This window comes from Myotis nattereri (genome assembly GCF_964212035.1).
Source record: "Myotis nattereri genome assembly, chromosome: 13".
In the NCBI taxonomy this organism is placed as follows: domain Eukaryota; kingdom Metazoa; phylum Chordata; class Mammalia; order Chiroptera; family Vespertilionidae; genus Myotis; species Myotis nattereri.
The window spans coordinates 39,147,573-39,174,661 of NC_138088.1; the positions used below are offsets into that span (position 1 = coordinate 39,147,573).

Below are 27,089 nucleotides of genomic sequence, written 5' to 3' on the forward strand. Positions count from 1 at the left end.
CATGTCTCTGCCAGCTTGTGTTCAAAATAAGCAAGCGGAACCCTGGCTACTGTGGCTCAGCTGGTTGGGCATTGTCTGTAAACCGAAAGGTTGTTGTTTTGATTCCTGGTTAGGGCACATGCCCGGAGTTCAGCTCATTCCCCAGTGGGGAGCCTGCAGGAGGCAGCCAATGGATGTTTCGCTCTCACATGGGTGTTTCTTTCTCTCTCTCTCCCTCTCCCTTCCTCTAAAAATCAATAATAATATAAAATAAGCATGCTAAGCTCCTCGAAGGCAATAATGGATGATAATAATACTGGCATAATCTCCTGCTTACTAAGTACCAACTAGATGCTAAACGTTGTTTCATGTACTCCTCTTGCAACAGCTCTAGGAGAGCCACTTATCTTCATTTTACATATAAAGAAATGATGGCTCAGAAAAATTATTTAACTCCCCAAAAGCTGCACAGCTGAGAACCTGTGACTTTTGGCTTCACAGTTTTTCAAACTTCTCCTGGTGTCAAGACTTGCTTTTCTCGACTAAGCCAGAACCTGTGATGTAAAACCTAGTCACCTACACAGCGCCTATCACATCATTAGGTGCTCGACAAATGCCAACTGAATACAGTTTATGGAAGGTGTGTAAGATTCCAGAACTGCTGTCTGTAATCAGTGAACTCAATGTAGTTAACCCCTGACACTCGCCTAGGGTTTATTTTTAAAATTATCTCAAAATTATCCAGTTGCCCTTCATGCACCCTTGACTGGCACATCTTCACGGGGTTGCTGCCCTGCAATGCCACCTGCCCTGAGATCAGGGCCACCCAACAGGCCCGAAGCACGGGTGAGAGGGCTCACCTTCCTGAAGGACATTTCTACTTGCGTATCCCCATTGAAGTTGAACTTTGCGATAGCTTCTCCGTATTCCAAGATCTGCACCGGTGGCAACTTTTTGGGCTGAGCCTTCTCCGCAGGAGGAAGAAGCTGAGAAGGGAAACGAGGTAAAAGGGAAGAAGTGGGGACGTGAGAGGAAAGTTCCCGATAATCCGTGGCCCTTGGGCACGACCGGCGTTTCCCCGGGAAGAGGGGCTGCGGTACCTCGATGTAGGTGCGCGGGAAGATGCCCACCCGGCCGTGGTGCTCGCCCTCGTACCAGTTCTGGTCGATCTGCTTATAAATGTAAACAATGTCTCCCTTTTGCAGAGGAAGCTCCCTGTCAACAGAGGGTTATGCACATTAGCAGACGTTTCAATGCATGTAAGATTAAGACATGTAGATTTTTATAAAAGACTTTAAGTGAGGGCAAAAGGACCGAAGGACACAAGTGGGGCTCCGCATTTGGAAGTGAGAACCCTCCGAGGCGGGAAGTCACATCACCTTTGGCGCTTTTCTGGGCTTTTCTGGGGTGGACGCTAACTTTCAAACTGACCAGCGCTTGAAAGTGCTCAGGAGCCTATTAGCTTGTGGTTTCTCCAAGAACTTTCTGCGAATGCTGTGCTATGCTCACGTTTATACAACACCTAGCAACGCACTCGGTAGTCTTAACTGATGTTCATTCAATGACGACAAACGTTTCCTTCTTGACACTTTCACTGCCTTTTCTACCCTCTTCTCTGCCCTGCCAAGGCATGTCTTCATTGCTTTCAGTTATCATCAAATTATTTCTCCAATATCCTCGATCGTTCCATCCATCTCACCATCCATTCATCAATGTGCAGTAGAAAGGCTCTAAAATTAGGCAGATCTGGATTCAAAAGCCAGTTATACCGTCTACTAACTCTGGAACCTTGGGTGAAATACTATCTCTGAGATACTTTATCAAAATAGGAGCTAACTCAGAGTTGTTGGAGAATTCAGCAACAAACTACAAATAAAACACCCAGCAGAGTGCCTGACATGTAGTTAACACTCAGTAAATGCTATTTCCTTTCAGCATAAAGGGATCTTGGAAAGAAAAGTAAATTTTCAAATGTTCTTCATGCCCCTTTCCCAACCTCTCCATATCCATCCCTTTGTTTGCCTCAATAATGATGCTAACCCCTAATCAGGACTCCCTTAAAAATTAGAGACAAAAAGATAACATAAAACGAGAACTTAAAAGGAGAACAAAAATTCTAACTTGAAATTTTCTTGACTTGAAAACACACACGCCTAGATCTTTTCCATTTGCGCCACACCAACCACTGGGAAAGAAAGGCCTGTGCCTGCAGTTTGGAGGGGGTGCCTGCTTTGCCCTGTGCCAGGAAGTCCCACGGACGTGAGAGATGCTGGCTGAACAATGGGGCCACATCTGGAAAACCTTACACAAAGCCGGCGCTGTGCCGAATGAAGGAACAAGGCAGCCTTTGTGGTCTCTCATTGGTAGATGGGACTCTAACCCGAAAGAGGCCTGTGAAGGGATCCGGGCACCTGTCTCTGGAAGAAGGAATGTGTTTGGCCATAGTCCTCCTTGGGATGTTCTGAAATCACCCTCCCTTTACACCCAACCACGGACACCTGGGTGAGCAGGACCCTCGGCACATCCACGGGTGCTGGGGGTCTGCAGGCCCAGCGCTGCCACCTAAGTGACTTGCAGCTGTACGGGCAGGTGGGAGCCGTAAGGGCCCCGCTGTTAAGAACTTTTTTGAGTAACATGCTATGGGGAAAAGAGAACCCAGTGACTGCAGACGTTTAAGACGCAAGCCTATGGCTCTGTCACTGCCGCCTGTAGGGACGCTGCACGAACTTGTTTTGGCGGCAGCGGGGCGGGATGAAAGCCAGGCGGGAGGGAGGAGCCCTCTCCAGCGCCCGCACTGTTGGAAGTGGTGACGGTCCTGTTTAGCTCAGATTTCTCATCTGTTCTACTTGACAGGATTGCTCTAAAAAAATTGTTTTAAGACTTTACAATGTGAAATCGTGGTAAATGCATTATTATCAATACGATACCACTTAATGAATATTACATGGACATTTCTTTTTTTTTTTTTTTTTTTAATATATTTTATTGATTTTTCACAGAGAGGAAAGGAGAGGGATAGAGTTAGAAACATCAACGAGAGAGAAACATCGATCAGCTGCCTCCTGCACACTCCCTAGTGGATATGTGCCCGCAACCAAGGTACATGCTCCCGACCGGAATCGAACCTGGGACCCTTGAGTCCACAGGCCGATGCTCCATCCACTGAGCCAAACCGGTTAGGCACATGGACATTTCTTAATTAAAAAAAGGGGGATGAAGGTGTCGACTTGATTAAACTAAAGCCTATTTTATAAATCTTTGTTACCCTCTCTGGTTACATCATGCAAAATGTTTTATAAGTGTAGTACCTTGGCTGCCCTGCAAGAGAGGCACCTTTATGCCCATTTTACAGATGAGAAAATTTGAGGTGGGAGAGGCTGGTGACTTGGCCATGGTCACAGAGACAAGGGTGGCAGAGGCAGGACTCCAAAGCCCATACTCTTTCTGGGACATAATGCCACCGCCTCTTGTTAGCTGCTGAGCCAAAGGGCTGGAGTTGTCATGACAAATACCCGAGGGCACCAGACTTGTGCCCAGGTTCTAGAAGTCATGGCCTGGTATGTGCTGGAGATCGCGGCCCAGCAGCCTCCACACACAGTTCCCGTGTCTGAGGATGGGAGGTCTCCCTCATCATCAAATGTGGGGTCTCCCACCAGCAGGACAATGGGATGGCTGCTGGCCATTGCTGCCCGCGAAATCTCTGGTCCACTTTCATCCATAATTAGACATAAAGTGAACAGGCTCCTTTTGGAGCCCCATCTTTGGTAGCACTCCCATTTCATTCCATGGAAGATGTAGCGGTCTCCTGGTCATCTAAATGTAGGTTGCACTGGGTTAGTTAAGCTACTCAGGTTTCTTTCTTCATTGAAGGACTTCTAGAGCCAGACATGTGCCAACAGCAAAGTCTCTCTTCAAGGGCAGGCGGGAGGGACAGACACGGTGGGGTGGTCCCAGGCTCCTTTCTATGACGGAGCACTCTGAGAAACATACTTGGAGAAATGCTGGTCTCTTGTGCGTTCCCACAGGCCTTTAACCTCTCAGGTTATAGCAGCAAAACTGATAAAGTTATCTTCCTGAGACTGGCTCTGGTTCCCTCCAGGGAGAGGTTGGGTCAAAGGGAGCCCCCACGTTATCAAGCAAACTGAATCCCTGTAGAGGAGGAGGCAGGGATTTGAATCCTGATTCCATCACTGACCTGCCTGGGAAAGTCCCTTACCCTTGCAGTTCCTCAGTTTCCCCATCGATACAAAGGGATAACAGTACCGACCTCACAAGGCCACAGTGTAACCTGTGCCATAGCATAACACAGCGCAAAGCACTCGGAACAGTGCTCGGCACACGGCAAGCGCCATAAACGACTGGTTTTCATCACTGTGACTTCTCCAGCTCTTCTCTCTAAGTGGACATCTGTGTTTCAGAGAGGCAGTTAAAATGACAGACAAATAGGACCAGTGGCACTTACTTCAGTGTCTGAGCTTTAAAGTCAAATTTGGCTCTGGCAGGTCTCATCTAAACACAAGAAACAGTGTCAAGTTAAAATCACAATTCACGTACAATGGAAAGGACACATTTTCACGCGTTTCCAGAAAGCAAAGCAGAAAGACGCACTCTAACCAGTTCATTCTGGGGTACACATCTGGGCAGGATTCCTCTCGTCTGACCTCAGCAGAACACTAGGTGGATGTTTGGTCAGCTACGTCATGCATGAGACTCTCCCTAAGGAGGGCCAGATTTGGGGAGGAGGTGGTGACAGAAGTCCCAAAGCTGACGTTCTAGTTCCCCACAGCTGACCATGGCTATTAAAAGCAAAACAAAAAAACTAATAAAAAACAAAAAGGGAGTTAGCCAGGGGTCTTACTGTGTGGGAATTGTGACCATCTTACTCTTACCTCCTCTGTTTGCCTGACTTAAATTACGACCTGCAAGTGGATGAAACCCCGATTCACCTCTCACGTCATCTTCAACTCTGTACATTTCTCATGGCCTCTGCGATCACCCACAAGCCAGGTGAAGGGGCCCTGCGCTCATTCTTTCTCCAAGGCTGCCCTGCCTGTCGGGTGGCTCTCTCCTTCCAGACTCCAGGCCTGGGTGCACCCTTGGCCCGTCTCCCCTCCTTTGTCCCCCCTCCTTTGTCCGTCTGCCATGAAGTCAGCCAGCTTCCCTCTCCCTCCCTCCCCACTCAGGTCTGACTCTGGTTCACAGGCACAAAGCTTCCTTTGACTTCACTTCTCTCCGCTCTAATCTGCTGTCACTCAGGAGCACAAAGAACATTCCTCAAATGCTTCCATCACATCACTTCCTTGCTTTGAAGTTGGCTGAGGTTCTCAACTGCCCTCAGATCAAATCTCAATTCCTAAGTGTTATTAAGGCCTGTGGGTAATGTCGCCCCCCTCACACCTAATGGCCTTTATCTCTTATTACACTCTTCCCCTCAGGCAAGTCTGTTTGCCACACCTTGGCTAAACTGCCTTCTCTGTCTGGAATTTTTTCATTTCCAATTCCGGCAAAAAGAGCAAAAAGCTCACCTTTACTTACCCCCATATGTATTTGCACATCTGTCTTCCCCACCATTAAAAGTAGTTATTTTAACTAATTTAAAAAAAAAAAAAGGAGGGGAGAGAAGTCATGTGAGCAATGTAGCTGCCAATATAGATCTGACCCCATGACCACCTGGTCTAGGGGAACAATGTGATGGAAATTAAACCGCACACTTCCTCTTCAGTATTAGAGGCCATGGTCAAAGTTCAGGGGAGATGGGCGACCCTAGATCCCGATTCCTCAGTGAGACGCCCCGTGTGGCCAGGCTCCTCAAGCTGGGGTCTTGGAGGGATCTTCTTAAGGGCATGAATTCTCCACAGGAATTTTTTATTTTTCATCTTCATGCTGATGCTTCCATCCTTCTATCTACAGACATGCATATTAGAGGTCAATTGAAGGATGACCTTACAACCAATGCTACACAATTTCAATGCCTGCATTGTGTCTGTGACCAAGGGGCATAACTGAACAGCTGTGGGCAAACAAGAAAAGAACGGATGTGGGGCTGATGATAAATGACAAGAGAAAATGACCAAAATGGTAAGGACAAACATAGCAGTGACTACAATGAAAGTGGTGGCCACCCTTGACAGCTAGCGCTAGAACTGGGTGATGTAAATATTTGCACTAACAGCGCGATCTGCACACTTTGGGTGGCAACAGAGCTCACACAAAGTGGTATGACCTACAGTTAAATGAATAAAGTTGTACAGGTGTGTATTTACTGCTTAATTCGTGAATTGGCTTAGGTCAAAACTGGGGGTTGAACTTCCTTTTTTCATTAAAGGAAACCCATGATCACTCAACGTTGAGCAACACTGATTCCGTTGATCTGTTGGGACGCATTACCTGAGTCACCGTTGCTTGTACAAGCCTCTCTCCATCTTCCTAATCTTCCTGGGGCTGAATCCTCTGGCTCCCATGTACTGTGCTACTTACCACAGCAGAGACACCCGTTCCTACCACAGAGACGCCTGTTTGGAAGGGGCCTCTTCTGCTGGACTGCCAGCTTCCCAAGGGCACAGTCTGAGTCTGGGTCCCGCCTCCCCACGGGGACTTGCGCAGAACCCCTGGTCACCCAAGGTCTGCCTGATGGGTCTGAAGTGTGTCTGCACAGCCCGGTGCCCTGGGATTTGCTGGTGTCTGTTTTCTCATGTCTGTCAGCCCGCATTGAGGGCAGTGATTTTCTAAGTGTGGTCCCTAAACCGGTATCACAACGTCACTTGGGAACTGGTTAGAAATGCACACTCGCAGGCCCCATGCCAGAATCAGACACTTTGTAGATGGAGCCCAGCCACCTGTATGTTAACAAGCCCCTAGGGGATTCGAGAACTCAGGTGTGAGGACCACTGCTCTGGAGGGAGGAAGGCGGGCTGGGCAGTGTGCCTGCCTCTGTCCATGGTTACTCTACCCCAGCCGCGTTCTCACGCACGTGTGCTGTCATCTGTGTGAGTGTGCAGGCCTCAGTGCTTTGGTGTGTTCCCATCTTCCCACCACTCTCGAGTGAGCCCACCCAGGAAGGAGGACCAGCCACCATTGCAGCCTCAGAACAGGGCTTTGAGGAGCTGGTACAAGAGGGCATCCTTCCCTTGAAACTGATCAACCTTGCGAACTCCTGCCTCTTCCTTATGACCTTTTCCCCATCATGTTAGAGTCTCTGTCCCCTCTCTAGTTTCCTGTCTTCTAATCTGGCTCCTCCTTTTCTCTACCTCTTCTTCCCAGACAATTTGACCACTAGCCAGTGCCACCTCTGTCACTCAAAAGATAGAAAAATGAGTATTAACCTACTATTATACTGAAAGATGATAAAACGGTACATACTTTGGGTGTAACTCATTTCTAAACCCCCCAGCCCCCAGACACACAGGTCCCCGAAAGGAGCCAACCTCAGCAGGGCCACTGGAGGGTCACGTGGCAAAACAAACTCTGGCACAAGAGGCAGCCTTGGCAGCACCAGGATTTCAACATGCCGACCTCAGGGGAGGGGGAGGAGGCCGAGGCCTGAACAACATTACTTCAAAGGTTTGTGCTTCTTCGTTTGTTTTATAATATTAAGTTTCATAACCTCAGCTGAGAAATGTCAAAATTAAGGGAACAAATGAAACACCTCTCACCCTCCATGAGCTCATCCCGCTGCAAAACTCATTTCAAAATTTGCCAGTGAGGCTGCAGTCCTGCTGGGCACTTTATCCAAGTACCTCATGGTACCACTAAGAGGCAGCATGGTGCTCTGATAGTTCAATGTTAATGGGACTATGTTTCGAGGTCAGTGTAAAAGATGCATTGCTAGCTAACTTTTGTAACTTAAGTTTCACTCAACCATCTCTTAGAAGAACCTTGTCCTTGTCCACACGGAAGCTAACGCACAGGGACTAAGGCCTAAGGTTTCTAAGCAGAATGCACAGGCAACATGGTGTCACGATGAAAGGCAGGATGTAGAGGACTGGACGCATGGAGGCAGCCGATGCTCTAGGCATGCAGAGGGTGTGTGCCAGCAGATCCCGGTCCCGCAGCCAGGCATGCTTGAACATACAGAGCGCAGGACATGATGGGACTCATGTCCACGGGCCAGCCACAGTGAGCCAAAGCGAGCCTAGGGAAGCCAGGATGACAGAACTAATTCGGCCTACAGCGGGCAATGCTGAGGGGAGGCAAATATGGCTTTGGGTCAAGCAGCAGATCGAGGCGACCAAAACAGACCTCTGACCCAGATTTCCTTTTTGCCGTATCGTCTATATTGAGGAGGTCCCCAAAGCGCTCATTAGTGATAAACTGATGGTGCGTTGGAATGACGCCCGTGTGGCGCCGAGCTGCAATATCGGCCTCTTCTTGCTCGCGCTTAAGTCGTCGCTGGTCCGCTAAAAGTTTCTGCCATGAAATTGCATAAAATGGGCAGTGAATCATCTGGTCCAGGGCATTGGAAAACTGCCAACAAAAACAACTGAGGAAAAGGTGCCAGGTCAATAGGAGGGAAGTTAAGGGTTAGATGCTGGAAGGGCTTTATGGCCACAACCACTATGTTCCGCTATGACCACCCCCCGGCGCCACTCCGCGTAGGAAGGGGAAACCAGGGGACACTGGGACACAGCGAAGGCTGAAGTCCACACAGTTACACTGTCTGCAACCTGCCCCCGGCTCAGCCCACAGCCCCCTACCTCCTCACACGCGGCAGCAAGGCCAGGTGACCCAGGCGTATCCATGCATTCGTACGCATGCTGGGCCGGCGGCAGGAGGCTGAAGTGCTGTCCTTCAGCGATGCGTTCCCACAGCTGTTCCCACGGTGGGCCCAGGGCCGGCTGACTCCTCTACCCACATCTGACCTACTACACCTGCTATGGGCTTTTACTCTGAGGGGTCGAGGGCAACAAGGTCATGTTTGTGCTTCCTATGTCTGTCACTCTAAGATGCTTGACAGAGTGGAGCTGCCATTTCAGCAAACAGCTCCTCTTCTCTTAGGCCAGCGATCTTTTCTCTGGGCGCAGTTTTTAGGAGGCCTCAGCCAAGGCTATGTTTGACTGACAGAGCATCAGTTACTTTCTTGCTATACTTTTAAAGATAACTATTTCTTCATTAGGTGAAATGAAAGTGAGTTTAATTTGTAGACTATAAATACAGAAGATAAACTAAGAATGATGGTACTTGTGTTTAGAAGAAATATTCTCCCCTAAATTAAGGAAATAGGCATCTATTTCTATTTTGAAAGATCTTTTAAAATAATTAAACAATGTTGCATTTCCTCATTGCCTATTGAAATGACCCTATGGAATAGAACTTTAATGTGTTTTCCTATTTCATACCAAACATACATCCTTGGGATTAACATTTTTTTGTAGGAAAAGCATTAATTATAACTAATGATTCCTACATTCTTAATAAAACATTAGTCTTTTTTCAGAAGGAAATTAAATGCCTCATGTGACACCTAGCCCCAAATGACGGTGTGCCCAATTTTCCTATTTTTCCAGGGTCACAAATAATAAAGTAACAACTCACCAAAGGCCGTGGGATTTCCAATGCTCGGGTAAGTTGTTGTGAAGATTAAATAAGAAAAGACAAGGAGGTGCTTTGCAAGCACATGGAGCCCTGGTTTCCAGCTCTGCCTCGGGTATAAGGCAACGTGGATGTGGCCCTGACAACCACCACCCTCTCCCAGTCCCTTCCTGGATGAACAAGGATGTGACTGGGTGACCACGAATGTCCCTGCCAGGGCTGACATGACCATTTCCTGAAATGCCACCATCATCAACGTGGATAAGAAAGCATTTGCTAGAAACACGCCAGCACTGACACCCATGAGCTGGGAGTGTGCTTTCCCTGGAGCCGTGGGAAGGGACTGACGCTGAGGCCAGGCCTCTGGTGGTCTGGCCCAGGTCACATGAAGCCAGTGAAGGTGGAAAGGGAACGGAGCACTTGGATCTGACCTCGATAAACCCACCTGCCCCGCAGTTTCACCACACCAGCCAATACCCCGTGGAAAGACATAGTTTTTAAGGGCCTTTGAGCAGTTCAGGAAACGAGCTGCTCACCTTCTGAATTTACTTCTGAATATACCAAATGGCTAAACCAACTACGTGAAATACGCCTCCCAGGTGGCAGGCAGCGTTCTACCACAAAACCTTCTGTGCTGGGGACTCGGTCTACACAGCGAGTTGGAATGCCCTCCTCCACCACAGCTTCCGGCCTGCAGGGCGGCTCCTGTGGCTCAGAGATGGTGACGAGAACCGAGTCTGCTCGGTGGCCTCGTGAACACTCACGGTGTCTGAGCTTTTCACCTGGTTATTACAAACTACTCTATACATCAGAGCCTTCCTCTTCTTTCTTCCCACGGACACGTGCCTGCGTTATGCCCGGAGAGGGGAGACCATGTCTTTTCTTTCTTTTGTCGCACCACCCGGCTCTCCTCAGAGTTGGCCTCACCCGAAATCCTTAAGGAAAATCCACCCAAACCCTGAAACCACCATGAAACAGAACCACCAGGGACTTCAGACTCTGCAGAGAAAGGAAGAGCTGCGTAGACATGGACACCCTCCACCTCCTGCCGCCAGGCTCCAGCCGTCCTTCCACCTCTTCACTCATGACAGGAGCAGGCACTGCAGCCTGTTCCATCTACAGGACCCATTCTCCTGGGCACACAACGTCTAGAAAGCACGCCTCGTACCAACACTGTGTCATAACAGACGCTGTGATGTAGCCCAGTCAATGGATAGGCAGAGCGGCCTCCTCCTAAATCCAAGGGAACACACTGCTTTCCCTGCCCTGTCAGCCATGCCTCCACAGCTGCAAGGAAAGGGCTCAGCCTGAAGCTCTTGGTGGGAGTTTACCAACGTTTATTGGGGCATCTCTTCTTCTGAGTACAAAGGCAACATCAAATGGTTGCCTTTTAGTGACCACAGTATGTATCATGGTCATTATTCTTCTCCAGTTTCCGCCTCCTCCTACTGCACCCTTCCCAACATGAACTGTGCTTGGTGCCCACAGAGGGATGGCAATACTGGAGAAACATGCGAGAGGATTTCCCTAGAGAATAATAAGGCCGGGGTCTGGCGGAGGGATGAAAGAGCAAAGAGCAATAAAGGTGGGCAACCTCTTCTTGGACCTCCTGGGGGGCAACGTGGCGTTCAGAACCCAGTGCCTTGAGAAAATCTACTTTAAGGGCAAGTGGACTAAAAGAGGCCTGACTGCGCCAATGTCATATAAAAAGTCACTTCTGACAAAGCTAATCTTGGCTTCCAATTGCTAGGCCACGTCATCTCTCTGGCAGATATCTGGGATGTTTACTTCCTTCATATTTTTCTCTGCCCAAAAGCCAAGAGATTTTAGAGATGGCACTTACTTCTTTATCATCATGACGCCTTCGGATGAATTCTTCTGTGGATTCCAAGTAGTCAGCTGGTATAAAATGTCTTGGTGATTCTGAATCTTCAAAAGAACAAAGTAGAATTAAAACAGGCAAACATTTAGTGGGAAACCAAACTGGGAAAAGATTTCACTTTCATCCATTCTAAATAGCAGATTTTTTACAGTTGTAGAGACCAGTGATCAATAATCGAATTCTGAAGGAAAGAACCCTCGAATTCCCCCCACGTTTTGGATTCACTTGTGAACTAGTGTAATACAAAACTCATTACAAGGCAAAAGGTGAGCAAAAGGAGAGGACCTTCTCGGACAAGTGTCCCTGCTCAGAGGCGTGCAGGATCTCACAGGGACACACTGTACACACACACACACAGGCCACCGAGAGCGGCTGCCTCTCAAAAAACCACGGCGAGTTGGGGTTGGTGCAAACTGCAAGGGGCGCAAGGGTTCAAATGAACCAATTTCTCAGATGAGCTAAACGGCCAATTTTTCTTTCGAAACAGAGTTTGGTGGTTAGTCTAGATGACATGGGGGCTTTGTTTTTGAAGAAGTGCAGCCACTACGAGCCATGATTAATTGCCAAGCAAAACAAACAGAAAACGAAGGACAGACCAGAAAATGAGCACCAAGGGCACACAGGAGGAGGGGACAGAGCAAGCAGAGTGGAGACGGGAGCTGAGACTGGGCAAATACACAAAAGGCCACCTCCGTGGGACGGTCCCAGTTCACTGGGTGGGTTGTTGTTTCTGTCCAGGCTGGGGTCTGAGTACGGCACAGGGTTCCCATTATCAAAGGCCCCCGGGCAGTCCTCTGGGACCGCGGGTCTCTCCTGAGGGGGCTCTGCGGTCCGGCCCAGCCTGGCCATGGTGTGTCGGGAAGACAGGCGCTTGGGCACCGAGGGCTTCCCCCCAGCGCGGGGCTCGTCCTGCTGGGGCTGACTGGGGAGGTCTGGCTTCCGGCCCGTCGGGGAGCCCGAGAAGTCCCCAGGGGCAGGCTGCCTGGGGTGGTGCTGGAGGGGCTTTTTCAGCCGGAAGGGGAGGGGGCTCATCAGGTAGATGTTCCTGAGGAGCGCGCTGCGGTCCCCTCTGCAGTCCGGGCGCCAGTCGGGCTGCCGGGAGGCCTGCTGCTCGTGCTTGCGGATGGTGGTGAAGCGGGTGTAGGAGGCCGGGCAGGTGCCCTTGCACTTGTTGAGGCGGTGTTTGGGGAAGTCTCCGTGAACGCTGCCGCCGCTGCCCTCCCTGCTGTCACTGGAGACGTTGGAGCAGTGGTCGAGCTCGTCGGAGCAGGTGGAGAGGGGCTCAGAGGGCGCCAGGCCCCTGAACCCCAAGGGGGAGTCCACCAGGCGGCTGCACGTTGGGGAGGCATAGACCCCCCCGGGGTTCATCCCGTCCACCTCCCGGGGCCGGAGCTTGGTGGACTCCAGGAGGGACTCGGCGGAGCGGGCTGCGGTCAGGCCGCTCCGGGACAGCACGGGCGTGGGGGACTTGCTCAGCCTGCCTGACAGGTCCAGGGACGGCATGGACCGTGACCGCTGGATCAGCTGCTCAAAGGCCGTGATGCGCGAGGAGACGGTGTGCTTGGGGATGTGCTCCGAGCCCTCCTGGCTGGGGCCCAGCTCGCCCCTGGCCAGGGCCAGGCTGCTCCTCTCGAAATGGGAGGCGAGGTCCCGCACGCTGGAGGAGGAGGCAGAGCCCAGGAAGAGGCCCGCTCGGTTGATCTGGTGCATGTCCCGGTAGAGCATGGTGAACTGCATCCCCGCCTTCCTCGAGAGCGGGCAGGGCCTCCTGGCGCTGGAGCCGTACTCCTGCAGGCTCAGGGTGCTGCTCGACTTGCTGTCGTAATCCCGCCGGGAGCGCATGAGCAGGTTCTCGATGCTCCCACCCACCTGGAGGGGGAGCCCTCTCTTGGAACCGTTCAAAGAAACGGAAACACAAAGGTTCTCACAGCTCTGAGCCTTTTCTGATGGCAACAGGGCACTCTTCTGTTCCTGCAAAAGAGCGCTGGGAGCGGAGAGCCTGGGCTTGAACTTGGAGGGGAGGATTTCTGAAATGCAGGCTTTTGCAGCAGACAGGGGTTTCTTGTGCTTACACACAGGGCCTAAGGCATTGCTAGTGTTAACCGTTCGGCTATGAACTGAAGATGAAGAAATCATGTGAGCATTCCCACCTTTACGATCCACTGGAAAGCATGCAGAATAAAATAAACAGACCCATTAGGTTAAAGCTGAAAGCTGCTAAAAAAAAGGGAGAGGTAACATGCTCATTTGTCATAAGGTGTTTTTATTTTAAATTTCCAGTCGATGTCCAGAAGCAAAATAATCTGTGCTGCAAAGCAGGTGCAAAATGCAACGAAAAAATGGCCACCTTGCTAGTCAGGAAAGGCTAAAGCTCAGCTAGTTTCTAAGAAAAGGGAATCAGAACAAAAGAGAGAGAGATGCTTCAGGGAGAGCAAGGCCGGGGATTGAAGGAAGGAGAACTATTAATCCAGAAAGAAAAATGGCCGGTGAGAAACGAGGGGAGGGGGCTAGGAAGGCTCAAAGGCCTGGAAGTGGACCCACACAAGACAAAAGTGATTCCAGCAGCTGGAGGTTCACCCCTGCCAACACCCCGGTGACAGTGTGGACGGGAGAGACACCCGATGAGGCAGACAGGCGAGAGGCCTGCAGGCTTCGCGGGGTTACCTTTCGTGGAGGCCGAGCTGGACGGGCGCTTGAGCCCGCTGAGGCCCTGGAGAGGGATGTCTCCACCTTCCAGGACGCTTTTATAAATCTGCCTCTCATTCTCCAGGCTCCCGAGGTCGCCGGGAGCCCCATCGGACTCCCTCTTCACTGCGTGGAAGTTGGAAGAATATATACTAAGAACAATGTAATTTTAAAAGGAAGAGAGAAGAGGGGGGAGAAAAAGAACAGGAGTTAGTATTTTAACATTTGTCTAAAAGGTACATTTCCAGCTGAGGGTAAGAAGCATACTTTCTGGCTTTCTAATCAAGCACCGCCCTTTCTAAGGAGCATTCCTACGCAGAGGCCGAGTTCGACAGGCAAGGCAGGCCCACGGGAGCCCCTTGTCCAGATAGCGAACTGCCCTAATTGAATGACTGATTTGTGCTTTCGCAGACTGAGAAACACGGCTGGGGCAGCGGGTAGGAGATAAGATTAGGAGGTGGGGAGGGCAGGGCAAGAGATGCTGCGGTCCAGGTGCTGCACACAGGATGGGGCAGTCACGAATATAGCTGGAGGCCGGCTGGCATGGCTCAGTGGTTGACTGTTGATCTATGGACCAGAACGTCACGGTTCGATTCCCAGTCAGGGCACATTGGGTTGTGGGCTCGATCTCCAGTGCGAGGCATGTAGGAGGCAGCTGATCTATGATTCTCTCATCATTGATATGTGTCTCTCTCCCTCCCTCCCTCCCTGAAATCAATAAAATAGATGTATGTATAAAAATAACGTTAGGTGGAGCCTCTGACCAGTGTTGGCAACTTTAAGTCCAACTTAAAGTTGGTCTTAGATTTCTGGGTTATTTTCCTTTGGCCAATGAAGCATTAAAATCAACCATGAAAAGAGGAGGCCCAGCTGGGGCTCCAGGACAGTCAGCCACCAAGTGAAAGGGAACCTGGGTCCTCCATGCTTTCACGGTGCCAGCCGCCTCTGCACCCACTGCTTTCAAGATTCCTACTCAGAACATGATGCCATGTTATGAGGCTCACCTATCGATACATCCTTCACTCACTGACATAGCCTTCACTTACTTTTATCTTGTTGAAGTCCTGGGTATTTTTGCAAGTTCCCACAAATCCTTTTTGGAATGAGGTGGGCCCCAGAAAGGATGAAGAACACTCACACACTGAACCGCCCCTTCCTGAGGCCCAGTGTCCTGCGCCCTCGCCCCAGACACACTGACAGGGGGATGCACAGGCACAGACAGGGAAGGACTCCTTCCCCAAAGACGTGCCCAGGCTGCTGCTCCGTCCTACTGAGCTCCGTTTGCTGGAATTCTCAGCTCTAAAGATGTCAACAGCTCGGTGGATGCTTCATCCCCGTATTTTATTATGAATATTACCACGTGCATAGAAATGCTTAAGGAGCTGTAATAGTGAACGCCAATGTGCCCGCCTCCCCCCCGCCCAAGGTCCACTGGGCTGCATCTGCTTTAGCCACATCTTTCCCCTGCCTTCCCTTTCCCCAGCAATCACAACAGAATTCCTCTGGTCCTCACAAACAACCCCACTCCTCCCTTTTCCAGAGGGGGAGCCCCACATGGAGTGGGAGTGGGTGAGGTTTAGTGGAACGGGAGGGCTGGACCCCGAGCCAGGACACCAGCGCCACACGGAGCTCTCAGCCGCTGTTCTAGAACATCTCCCCACGACTGTGGAGGCAGTGCCCGCACCCCCCGCACCCCTCGGCCCCCCGAGCCCAGGCTCACACACCACGGAAATGGAATCTAAGGGAAAAGAGAATCAACCCTCACAGCTGAGAACATACAGGCAGGCGGTGGAGTGAGCCCACAGAGCAGCCTGGGCGGTCTCCCCGCAGGCCGTGCCCTGGTTTCTAAGAGCCCACAGGACTATAGGGTCCGTGAGGACACTCAGCATGTATTTGCTGAATGAATAAAAGGTCACATTTTCTGAAAGCAAATTTGGCCCATGTGATCTGATTAAGAATATGTTTTGAACCATAGCGAGGGGGAGGGTCCTGGGTTCAATTCTGGTGTCAATCCCTGGCCCTGGTTAGGGTGCATGCGGGAGGCAACCAGTCAATGTTTAGTTTCTCTGTCTCTCCCTCTCCTTTCCATTCTCTCTAAAAAGTGAAAAAATATCTCCAGGTGCGGATTAACAACAATAACAACAAAGAATATGGTTTGATTTGTGAAACGGCGTACTTAGGATTCTTCCGCAAGTGTAAGAACTATGTCACATTTACTTGGGGCTCTGAGCTACTGACGTCAGTGACCTCAGGCCGTCGGAGCAGTGGAGAGAGAATGGCTGCAGGATCGAGGTGGCCGAGGTGGCCTGGGCTCAGGCTGGCTGTCCTTCCTGGTGCTGGGGCCCTGCCTGGAGGCCTACTGCCACCTGGAGACAAAAAGGCGTGGCTTTCCCAGGCGAAGGGGCCTGGCAAGGGACAGGGCTGCCACCCACGCAGCTCTGGGCATTCACAGATGTCCCTGGTTCTGACTGACCAAAGCCACTCACTCTAGTGGGGGGGGAGGGGGGCCTTCAGGAGACTAGCAAGCTGTCAATGCCGGTTTAGACCAGCACAAGTCATCTAACCTGGTGTTACCTTTGAACTTCCTAATTGAAAAGAAATCTGCTTCTTTTCGAAACTTCCCCTTCGCCATCCACCCTCTCTTTTTGGCTGCAGTTCCTGATTTTGTCCTTCAGCTGAAGCCCGCGTCTCCTCTGTCCGTTCCATCTGCAGAAAGACCCATGGACAGGCGTCCTTCAGGCCTGCCAACCAACAGCTGTGGGACCGAGGTCGCTTTTGTGAGAGGAGCACCTCCAAAGCTCTGGTTTGGGGCGACCAGACCTCAGCACAGAGCGACTCTGACAGTGGCTTCCACCCCGCTGTCCTTAAACTGCCGTGGCCTCAGCCCGAACGACCGACCCATCTCCCCTCGTTCCTCCTAACTTCTCGGCCATGACACCGGCTGCGGACCTCACACCTCCCCTTCCCCTACCTCACCCGCTGTCAGAACTCACCCCGCCCCCAACGCCACCCACTTTCTGGCTTTATTCCACCCATTATCACCATTTTTTCCTGCTTCCCACCAGACCGACAAGCCTGAAGCCCTCAGGAAACCTCTCAGGATGGACTTGCTATGGCCAATTGTTTTCTTTCTGATACCGAAGCCGACATACTTTTTCCAGATGTGTGACACTTTTGCAACTTGTTTAAAAACAATGTCCAAAAGCTCCAGCACAGTGTTGCTAAGTAAGTTATCTTCCCCGGGCCTCCTCATGGAAAGACAGACACCATTTGTCCACTGGACCAAAGGGGAAACTGAGGACCGGGCGGTGAGGCCTCTGTCAAAGGTCACAGTGCTGCTGGGTCTTTGCTGTGTTCACACAGATCAGAGAGGGTGAGAACAGGCCCTCGGTCTGGCCAAGAAAGACCCGAGTCACCGATTCCACTCCAAAAAAGCCAGGCTCAGAAGCTCGGCTCTGCAGCCTGGGCGGAGGAAGAGCAGGCCAGCAGGAGGCAGTGACGAGAACGGACCCCTGGCTAAGAGGCAGTGCTGGCTGCTGAGTTTCAAGGGGATTCGACAGAAACTCACTCAAAGAATAAAGTGAGAGAACAGAGCAATCATTTTAGGGCCGAATGTTTCCAATGGGCTAACTGGCCGGGCCGGGATTCCAGCCTGACTCCAACAGGCAATGTGATCAGTGGAGGCAAACCTACTCACTTTAAAAACCTGGAAACAACCTGTTTCTCTCAGCCTCCATTTCCTTCATCTACAAAACTATTAGGTGAGGTGAGACTGTCCAAAAAGTCCCCCTTCAAATCCCTTATCTACAAAGACATTCCTTCTGACCTCCAGATACATACGCTCAACTGCCTTCTAGAAGCTCCACTTAGATCAGTGGTGGCGAACCTTTTGAGCTCGGCGTGTCAACATTTTGAAAAACCCTAACTTAACTCTGGTGCCATGTCACATATAGAAATTTTTTGATATCTGCAACCATAGTAAAACAAAGACTTATATTTTTGATATTTATTTTATATATTTAAATGCCATTTAACAAAGAAAAATCAACCAAAAAAATGAGTTCGTGTGTCACCTCTGACACGCGTGTCATAGGTTCACCATCACTGACTTAGATGTTCCTCAGGCATCTTAAACCCAACACATCCCAAACCAAACGCAGCTCTGTTCCTCCACCTCCCATCACCCAAGCCAGAGAGCCCAGAAAATCAACCCCTTCTCCCTCTCCTTGCCCTGCAAACTTCAGGAGTCAGCACGCTTTGCTTACTCCGTCCTGACACAGCTCACATCAATCCCTTCCGTCTCTACTTCCCTGGTCCCCACCTCCCACCACTCACCCACACCTGTGCAAACAGCACACCACCACTCCCCCAGGCTCCACCCCATTTCCCTCCAGTCATTTTTGCAAACTACTGCCAGCGATATTTCTAGAAAAGATCTCACCATGTCATTCCATGGCTCATCTTATTCATTCAACAAGTATTTATTGGGCACCTACTACATGTCAATCAGTCTCTTAGGTGGAGATTCAATAAGGAACAAAACAGACAAAAAAATTCCAGACTCATGGAAAAAAAATTACCTTTTCTGTTTGTAATATAATGTTACTATTATTATTCACTTTTCATTTGCGGCTCCTCTGTAAAGCGTACCTTTCTTCCTCCCCGAAACAGAGGTGTTCCCTCCCTCCTGATCCCATCACTGCCTGACCTGCACTGGATTCTGATGGTTGTTTACAAGTCTGCCTCCCATTACACTTGGTTTTTCCCTTGAGGGAGGCAGTTTAACTGATTAACCTTTGCACGGCTGGTGTCTAGCACCTTTGTTCAATAAATATTAGTGGAATAAATGATTTCATAAAATTAAATGCCTACACACACACAGATTTATGATACATTTTCAAGTCCTGGAAGTTTCTAATATTTCATCAAGTTCTCCAGGCAATGATTTGTGTTTTGATCTTAAGTTAGATTAAGGGAAAAGGGTGTTTTTTCAAGTGCACCATCACCACTTAGGAAAGCAGGAGCTTGAGTGCCACCTGCTGGCCAAATAGAGTAAAGCTCTTTGGTTAGGCAAAGACTATTCAAACTAACCAATGCTGAAATGCTAAGCAATGATGAAGAGTAGGCTACACTGTTGATTTATAGGTCTGGTAATTCCACAGAAATAAAATACAAAATTTGGCATACATTGTGATCACAAATATAAAAATATATTTTTTTGAGAGGAAGGACTGGTAGATTGTATTAGGATATTGGGACAATGGGTGAATTTCTTCCTCTCTGTTCCCAGCTTCTTTTAATATTGTGATATGTAATCAACTTAATTAATAACATTCTAAACTAAAGTCTCTCCAAGATATTAAAGTGGATTCAAAACAACACCATCCCTTCCCCACTGACCACAGAGTCCTGCACCTGGGCCACTGTGATTCCTCTTTCTTCAGTCCTTGGGTTAAGTCAAGTCTTTGCCAATGTTTCTTTCAGCAGGTCATTCCTGTCCATCGGGTGAAGGGAACCAGATTCAATCCACAAGTTTCCGGCCTTGGTGCTGAGTTGAATTTTAGTTAATTAAGATGCTTTCCTATGGGTCAGGCACTGCACTTAAGCTGGCTCCTCACCAATTCCAAACACAGAAAAACCTTATTCATTTGAACAAACTGGGAGAAAACCAAGCCCGAATTTCTGATAAATTCCCAAATGGTAGAATAGCAAGAGGAAACAAACCTCATCTATCCCTGCCACATATTTCCCGTGAGCTAGGGTAAGGCTGAAAAAAACAGAGGTCTTTGAAGACCTGTTCCGATGATATAAATAAGAGTGCTGCGTAAACGAACACATCAAATAGCTTTATGCACATGAATCCTCAGAGTCTGACAGCAATTTGCTCTTTTCGGCAGTTTGCATTAGGCCCCTCAATCCTGCTAACACAATATTACAAATAGTTGCTTAAATGGTTTTTTCAATCATTTGAAAGACATTAAGTTATAAGATGCTTTCTATTAGTTTATTATCAGTATGGTGCAATGGGAGCGCCTGCCAACACCAGTGCCCTGGCCGAGAACATGACTGCTAGTCTGGTCTGAGGAGGAACAACTCCACCACACACCAGCTGCAGAGCTGTGGCTGGTACACTCCTGCTTCCTCACCTGTAAAATGTGGATTAAAAATAATGCCTGGTCCTGGGATGTTGCAAGGACTAACTGAGGTGAAGTACGGAAGCTGCTAAGCATAGGGCCTGGCACATAGTAAATGCTGAGTAAGTAGTTCAAGTCAGCACTTCATTTAAGACCCGTGTGCCTAACTCTGACAGGCTGGGCAATGCTTTCTTTTTCTGAATATTCTTAATCCTTAAAGTCTGCTTCAATCATGTGCCACTTTTCTTTCTTTCTTTAAAATATATTTTTATTGATTTCAGAGAGGAAGGGAGAGGGAGATAGAAACATCAATAATGAGAGAGAATCACTGATTGGCTGCCTCCTTCATGCCCCCTACTGGGGACCGAGCCCACAACCTGGGCATGTGCCCTTGACCGAAATTGAACCCGGGACCCTTCAGTCCACAGGCCAACGCTCTATCAACTGAGCCAAAGTAGCTAGGCCCCACTTTGCCTTCTTATTTACTAACATTCCTTTTTTTGTTGTTTTACCCCCAAAACTACTAAGGGACAATTATGCTCCTCTTTATTACATAGCATAGTGCCTTGGTCCAGAGAAGCTAAGGAATCCACTCAGCTGGCCACCTGAAACAGCCTTTTTTGTCTGTGCATTTCAGGGAGATGGATGGGGCGAGGAGGCAGAGGGGGAGATCAGGCAGCAGGCTTACATTATGCAATCCTGGGAACGGCAGGGCAGGGAGAGATCTGGTCCAACCAGGCTTTGGGCAGTCAGGACCGCCAAAGTGACAAGCTTTGTCGCTGACCAATGGGTGACCTGAGGGACCAGTTTGCTGGGAGCTGTGGCCTTGAAGCAGCCCTTCATCTGCAGATAGCCTGAGGCCGTCTGTGGGTTCATTTCTGGGACCTGGAGGACCTGCGGCTGGTCATCCTTGGGCTGAAGGGATAGTTCAACTATCTCCTTAAAACAGAGTGAGCCTCAGAGCCCAAGGTAGCGGGGCAGGAGGGCGCGGGGGGAGAGCAGTGGCAGCTGATGATACAGCTGAACTCGGATTCCTCTCTGTCACACCGGTGGCCTGACAACCAACCCAGCAGTGAGTGCAAGAGACGATGCCGACCTGCTCCAAGACGGAGCTGTCCTTTAAGACAGGAAACTACCGACCTGCTCCAAGATGGAGCTGTCCTTTAAGGCAGGAAACGTTCCGTCTAACTGCTGTCCTAATACATCGTTTCAACTTCTTCTCAGACTCTGGGGTCTGTTAATCACAGCCATTAATATACACATTTATAGAAGAAATATTAATAGAATAGATCTGGCTAGAGATTTGGTCACTACCCTAAGAGGATGAAGGGTTTTTTCCAGTTTTCTAGTGAAATACTCCAATCACAGCTAATTGACTTTCAAATGAAACCACTCTTGCAAAATGCCCAAGTGACCAAAAGGTTCGTCACACATATCCATAAACTCAGCATTCAGATCAAGTCAGGCTTCTGTCTGCATAGGTGAGCTTGTCTCACTGTGGATTTGCCCAACCCAAATGGAACAGGTAATAGCTGTGCTCCCCTTCTTGTCATGCTTTGAAGAATAAGATACAGACACAGCGGTGATAAGGTGAGGAGCTGCTCCCACCAGAACAAACTCTCAGACCTATAGGTGCACCTGGCATGATGGAGATGGAGTCCTCGCTCTCAAGGAGTTTACAATTTACTAGAGGCCCGATGCACGAAATGTGTGCAAGGGGCTTGGCCCTCGCAGCCCCAGCGTGGTCCGGAAGGTCGTCCGGCTGTCCAGTCTAATTAGTATATTACGCTTTTATTATCATAGATTAGAGTTATACAAACATAGAAGGAAAAAAATGGATGACCAGAACTGAATTGCTACTTATCACCAAACTGTACATCATTCAAAGCCACTAGACTGCTGCCTATAACACACACTTAGGTCCAGATCGTAAGCGTCTCCCATTTAGACATTCCATACAGTGAGCCTAGAAACAAGGTGGCAACTTACTATCCAGGAGGCTCTGAAGACATTTCCGGAGTGGGGCTGACTGCTGAGCTCTGTAAATGTCAAAAAGAGAAAGAAAGAAAAGTGAACATGCTTTATTTTGACTCAGATGTTTCAAGCCAAGGGGCGTCCCTGTTTCTTCGCTTCCTAATGGAGCCAGGGCCTCTGGGAGGAGGGGGCCTGGCTGGAAAGGTCTCGGGCCGGGAGGGAGGGGCCCTCTTTGTCTCTGGTCTTGACCTCCCGGTGGCTGCATCAAGGCTCCCTGGGTGGGTCAGGAGATGGCCGCCTGGGCCCTCTGGGGGACAGGCCCACCATTTGGCCAACATGCATTGACAGAGCACACCCTCCCCCAGCGTGCCCCGACCTTCCGACCCCCTGCCAACCCACTGCAGACTCCTTCATGCGCCCCAGATGCCACATCCAGAGAGAGGGCCACCCGAAACAACAGGTGCAGAATGCACAGCAACACATTTTAAAAGACCACAGTGGGTTTAGCTGTCTGTCTGCCCCCGCAGACTTAGACGTGCAAAAAGGGGGAGAAATGCAGGTTTACGAAGCTATTAATGACCACCTTAGCCTCAGTGGGAAACACTTTATAAGATTACAGACCACGGTGCAAAAGGAGGAAAACAATCGGGAGCTACATGCAGAGAAAGCAGCACACTGTGTCGTTTATTTAGGGTTTCTGTTATCTTGGAGAGAATCAGGCAAAGGGTTCAGTATATTGGCTCTTAAAAATAATGTGGTGGTTGAATAAATCAGTGAAAAAGTTAACTTTCAAAGATATTCCTAGCTCTAATACTGACCATTTCAAGGAAAACAAACTACCTGGAGGAGAGATATTTGAGGAAAGGAAACACCAGGAAAAAAGAAAGACACTGCAGGAAGGAGGTAACCTTCCTCAGGGGCTCAGCCACCTGACCCTCTGCCTGCTGGTCTTGGCATTTCTGAGGGCACCTCCACCCCAGGAGGTCCCCGCCCTCTCTCTCCCCATTACTCCTCAGAGAAGGCAGCCCTCTTACCTGCACGTCCGTCTGTCCGTCCGTCTAGCCCTTTGCCTGCACTGGTCTCCCTGCCCACCCTTCCCCCTTGAGCCTGTCCTTTGGCTTCTGCCCCGTTCTGGGTCTCCCCACCTCTGTGGACGATGCCCCGGTCTCCAACGTGGAAAAGTGTTTGCCGACCCTGCTGAGCCCTCTGGGCACACGCCCCTCGCCTTCCTGCCGTGATCACATTTTTAATCAGTGTGTACCCCTGGGGATTCCAGTTCCTCTCCACATACTCCAGCTCCCGTCCACCACTCAGCAGCCTCCAAAGCTTTTAGAAACCTCTGGATTATCAAACCCATTGGCCTTTCCTGAGTCGAGGGTGGGGACCTTTCTGGAGCATTGGGTCATGCTCAGACCCACCTCTCATCTTTCCTCCTACGTCTCGGGAATGCTCTCTCTCTGACCTCCCCTTGCTCTCCTGCTGTCACCAACATCCCAACAGGTCCTTATGGATCTTTCATCCTTTCAACAGGATCCTCCCTTCAATCTTTCATCTCCCCCAGGCGGGGTGTCTTCATCTGTTCCCGGACGTCAACCATCACCTCTCTTCAGGGGACTGCAACTGCCTTTGTAAGCCTCTGCTCGTCTCACAGAACCTAGTCTTACATTTCAAACTGTCAGCTGCATATCCCCTATGTGATACCCAACCAACATTCAAAACAAATGACCTAAAACCAAATCCTTCATCTAACCTCTGCACCGACTTTCTCCCCATCTTTCTTATGTGACGTACTGATGTCCCCACGGCTCCCTCTGTCTGGACCAAGGGCTCACGTTGTCTGTTTCCATCCTGTCCCCCAGTGCCGCAGCTGTAACCCCAGCTTCCGCTCCTTCCCTGGGCTACGTCCCTGGCACTCACTTGACTTTTGGTGCCTCGTCACTCACGCTGGTGGTCTGACCCTCCTTGCTTTCCTAGCTCCGCTAAAGTATAACACGATCCACTCACAACCTCCACGCTCCCTGCCGTGGTCTGCGGACCCTCCCAGCCTCGAGTGTGCCCACATTCCTCTCCTATTTTCTGTAAAGATCCCCTTTCCTTCAAGGGTCTCTCTTGTTTCTTTAAGGAGCCCTAGGAGCAGATCTCCAAACACTGGGTGTTTTCCTTCCGCTGGGAGCCCATTTACCTCGGACTCCCTCTCTTCCTGACCCAGCCTTTAATAAACCACGCTTTGACACCACTCCACTTAAAAATACCGGTGCAGGCCGAGTTTCAAATGCTTGCCTGTGGCCCGGCGGTCTGGCCCCTGGAGTGCATATTTTCATTGAGAACTTCCTGACCTTTCAAACCACAAGCAGGGCTGCTCTGGCAGTGCCTGCACTTAGTAAGCGGCGCTCGAGTCACTGCCACGCTTTGGAGAATGATCTCCGAGGCTGGTGCCTCCCAAGGCTGCAAAAATGACAGCTGCCAAACACGGCTCCCTGAGAACCCCGAGAGGCATTCCAAGGCGAAGGCCGGGAAGGAAGAGGGCCGCCCCTGACAGCAGAGGAGAGGGGGAGCATGGAAATCACCAGCCACCCCACGGATACCTGCAAAGCCCCCTTTAAGGAAGATGTCAAGCTCCAAAGAAACCAAAGCAAAACTGAAGTTGGGGGAAGGGGATGGAAAACAGCAGCCAGAAAGCCATGCAGCTTCACAATAATCAGCGAGACAGTCCCCTCCTCAGCGACATCCCAAACCGCAGGGCAAAGAAGACAGAACCGCGCTGGGACAGGCGTTGACGGCAGGAGGAAAACTCGGAAGTACCTGCGCCAGGTCTGCACGGGCTGCTTTACTAAGCGTCTCCGTTTTTCCTACGTCTGCCTCTAACTCTGTGCGGCAGAGGCTGAGCTCTGTTTCTAGGTTAGTCTGGTACGAGAAAGAAAAGATGAGAAAGAGCGTTTTAGTTTAGGGGACAGGCAGAGAGAATGGAAGGTTAAGTTTGAAAAGTGAATCTTCTTAGGGTTCTATTTTAATAAGGCAGAGATGGCAAGATTAAACAAAGAGCTCACTGGAAATGACTAAAAGCCACGAGAACAGAGAATGCAGCGTTAGGCATGGAAAATATAAGCCCCACAGTCATCAGAGTTTCAAAACTCTCTTCTCCTGGCTACAGAGAACTACAAATACCACAACACCTGCCGGGAGGAAATACCTACTGTCTCTCTTTTCAGTCTGGTGACTGGCAAATACTACATGTCAGAGTAAGTCATTGCTTAAAAAGCACACACACCTCTATACATCAGTCTATATCTCAGAGACTTTGTTAAATAGATTTATCACCAAGCAAAAAAAAAAAAAAAAAAAAAAGTTATCAAGTTAAAAAAACAATGATTGAAGAAAATAAGAGCAAAACCCCACAGCACACTCACACTAACCAGGCCAGGAGCACACACACAGCCCCCGGAGAGGCACGCATTACCTTTCTATCCTCTCTAGGAAGGATAGAGCAGTCTCCAGGAGTATAATCCCATATCTTTTTGGGAGGCTGATGGGAAGCAGAGGAGGAAATGGAGAAATGAGCATAAAGACAGACACGGAGACCAGCTCACACAAAGAGGGGCACACCAGGAGGGCTCATCAACAGGGAGCTAAGCACGGGCGTGGGCGCTAACTGGGAGCTTCCTTTCTACGTTTCTGTCTCAAGAGCAGATCATGGTTGGAGTCCAAATATTGCAAACTTAAAAGACACAAAGAAAAAAAAAAGCATTAACACCAATTTGAACAAAAATCGAAACTTTAAAAATTCCCCGTTGTTGTTTTCAAACTAAGATGGCCACCGAGAGCCCACATTTCTGAAGCAGGCTTCTCCACTGTGAAACTCATTGCTCCTCAATGTGGCAATCTGGAGACTTGGCCAGTGGAGGGTAAATTGCACTGAATGTGTTTTCTGTGGTTTGTGGCAAGTGTACCAGATGGGTGTTAAGTTTCCCACGGTGTGACTAGGCAATTTTAATAAGCGTTCACTGCTTGCTTAGACATTAACACTGCTAGTGGTAGAGCCATACCTTCCATCTCCCTTAGAGAACAGAGATCTACTTTGCATTTAAACAGCAGACTGTAAGGCTATTTTTGTTTTTTCCTTTAACTCTTCACAATAGAATGAGGGCGCATTCCTAAAACAGAAATCTGCCGGGAGAACCGCTGTAACGTTTAGTGAGGGAGGGGTTCGAATGTAGGACACTGGAAGTTACAAGCTACTCTGCCCCCAGGTGAACCCTTTGCTCTGTCCACTTAGACTTGAAATTTCTCATACAGCTCCCCCTCCCCCCTGCTGTCACTTAATAGCTCCTGGAATATTGTAATTATATTCATTATAACCAATTAGGGAAGCTTATTCAAATTGGTTTACATTGTGACATTTTGCCGTGAGTTTACTTATAGAAATCACATCAATTTCTGTAGAAGTTGGCGGCGGGGGTGTGTGTGTGTGTGTGTGTGTGTGTGTGTGTGTGTAAAGCTGACACCCAGGCTCTTAGTAATAAATTTGCAAATGAAAAGTAATCTGATTTCAAGATGCATACCACCCACAGCAACAGGACAGCAATGCGATCTCTGTAGACGTATACTCTGCACTTTATAAAGTAAGTGCTATTAACAATCATCATTTTTCTTTAAGCGCTTTACACACTTCACAGATGGTTCAGATGGGAAGTAGACCTTTGAAAGCCACATACAGTCTCCCTACGTGTCCTGACTACAAAAAATAAGACAGTGCTTACAAATTAAATTGGTTGTCAATAACGTTCCCCCAAATGGCCCCGGAGTCTGGAACGACTTATGTTCCACAGCACCGGTTAGAGCTGAGCGGCGTTAGAGTCAGCTCTTGCTGAAGTGTCAGTGTGTTTGGTGGATTTCAGTGAAGGGGCTGA

At 49.5% G+C, this 27,089-nt stretch overlaps 1 protein-coding gene across 1 annotated transcript in view; it reads right to left on the bottom strand.

Annotated features, from left to right (window-relative positions):
- The window catches only part of SORBS1 (sorbin and SH3 domain containing 1), a 218,909-nt gene that overhangs the window by 23,562 nt on the left and 168,258 nt on the right, over window positions 1–27,089 (bottom strand). Inside the window, exons 15-24 of the mRNA XM_081104358.1 lie at window positions 25,640–25,705; window positions 24,985–25,086; window positions 22,198–22,247; window positions 14,054–14,226; window positions 12,079–13,551; window positions 11,351–11,436; window positions 8,218–8,385; window positions 4,442–4,488; window positions 1,080–1,194; window positions 840–965 (exon numbers count right to left, since the gene is read on the bottom strand). Of these exons, the coding sequence (XP_080960484.1) occupies window positions 840–965; window positions 1,080–1,194; window positions 4,442–4,488; window positions 8,218–8,385; window positions 11,351–11,436; window positions 12,079–13,551; window positions 14,054–14,226; window positions 22,198–22,247; window positions 24,985–25,086; window positions 25,640–25,705 (2,406 nt within the window). The remainder of the gene's footprint in view (window positions 1–839; window positions 966–1,079; window positions 1,195–4,441; window positions 4,489–8,217; window positions 8,386–11,350; window positions 11,437–12,078; window positions 13,552–14,053; window positions 14,227–22,197; window positions 22,248–24,984; window positions 25,087–25,639; window positions 25,706–27,089) is intronic.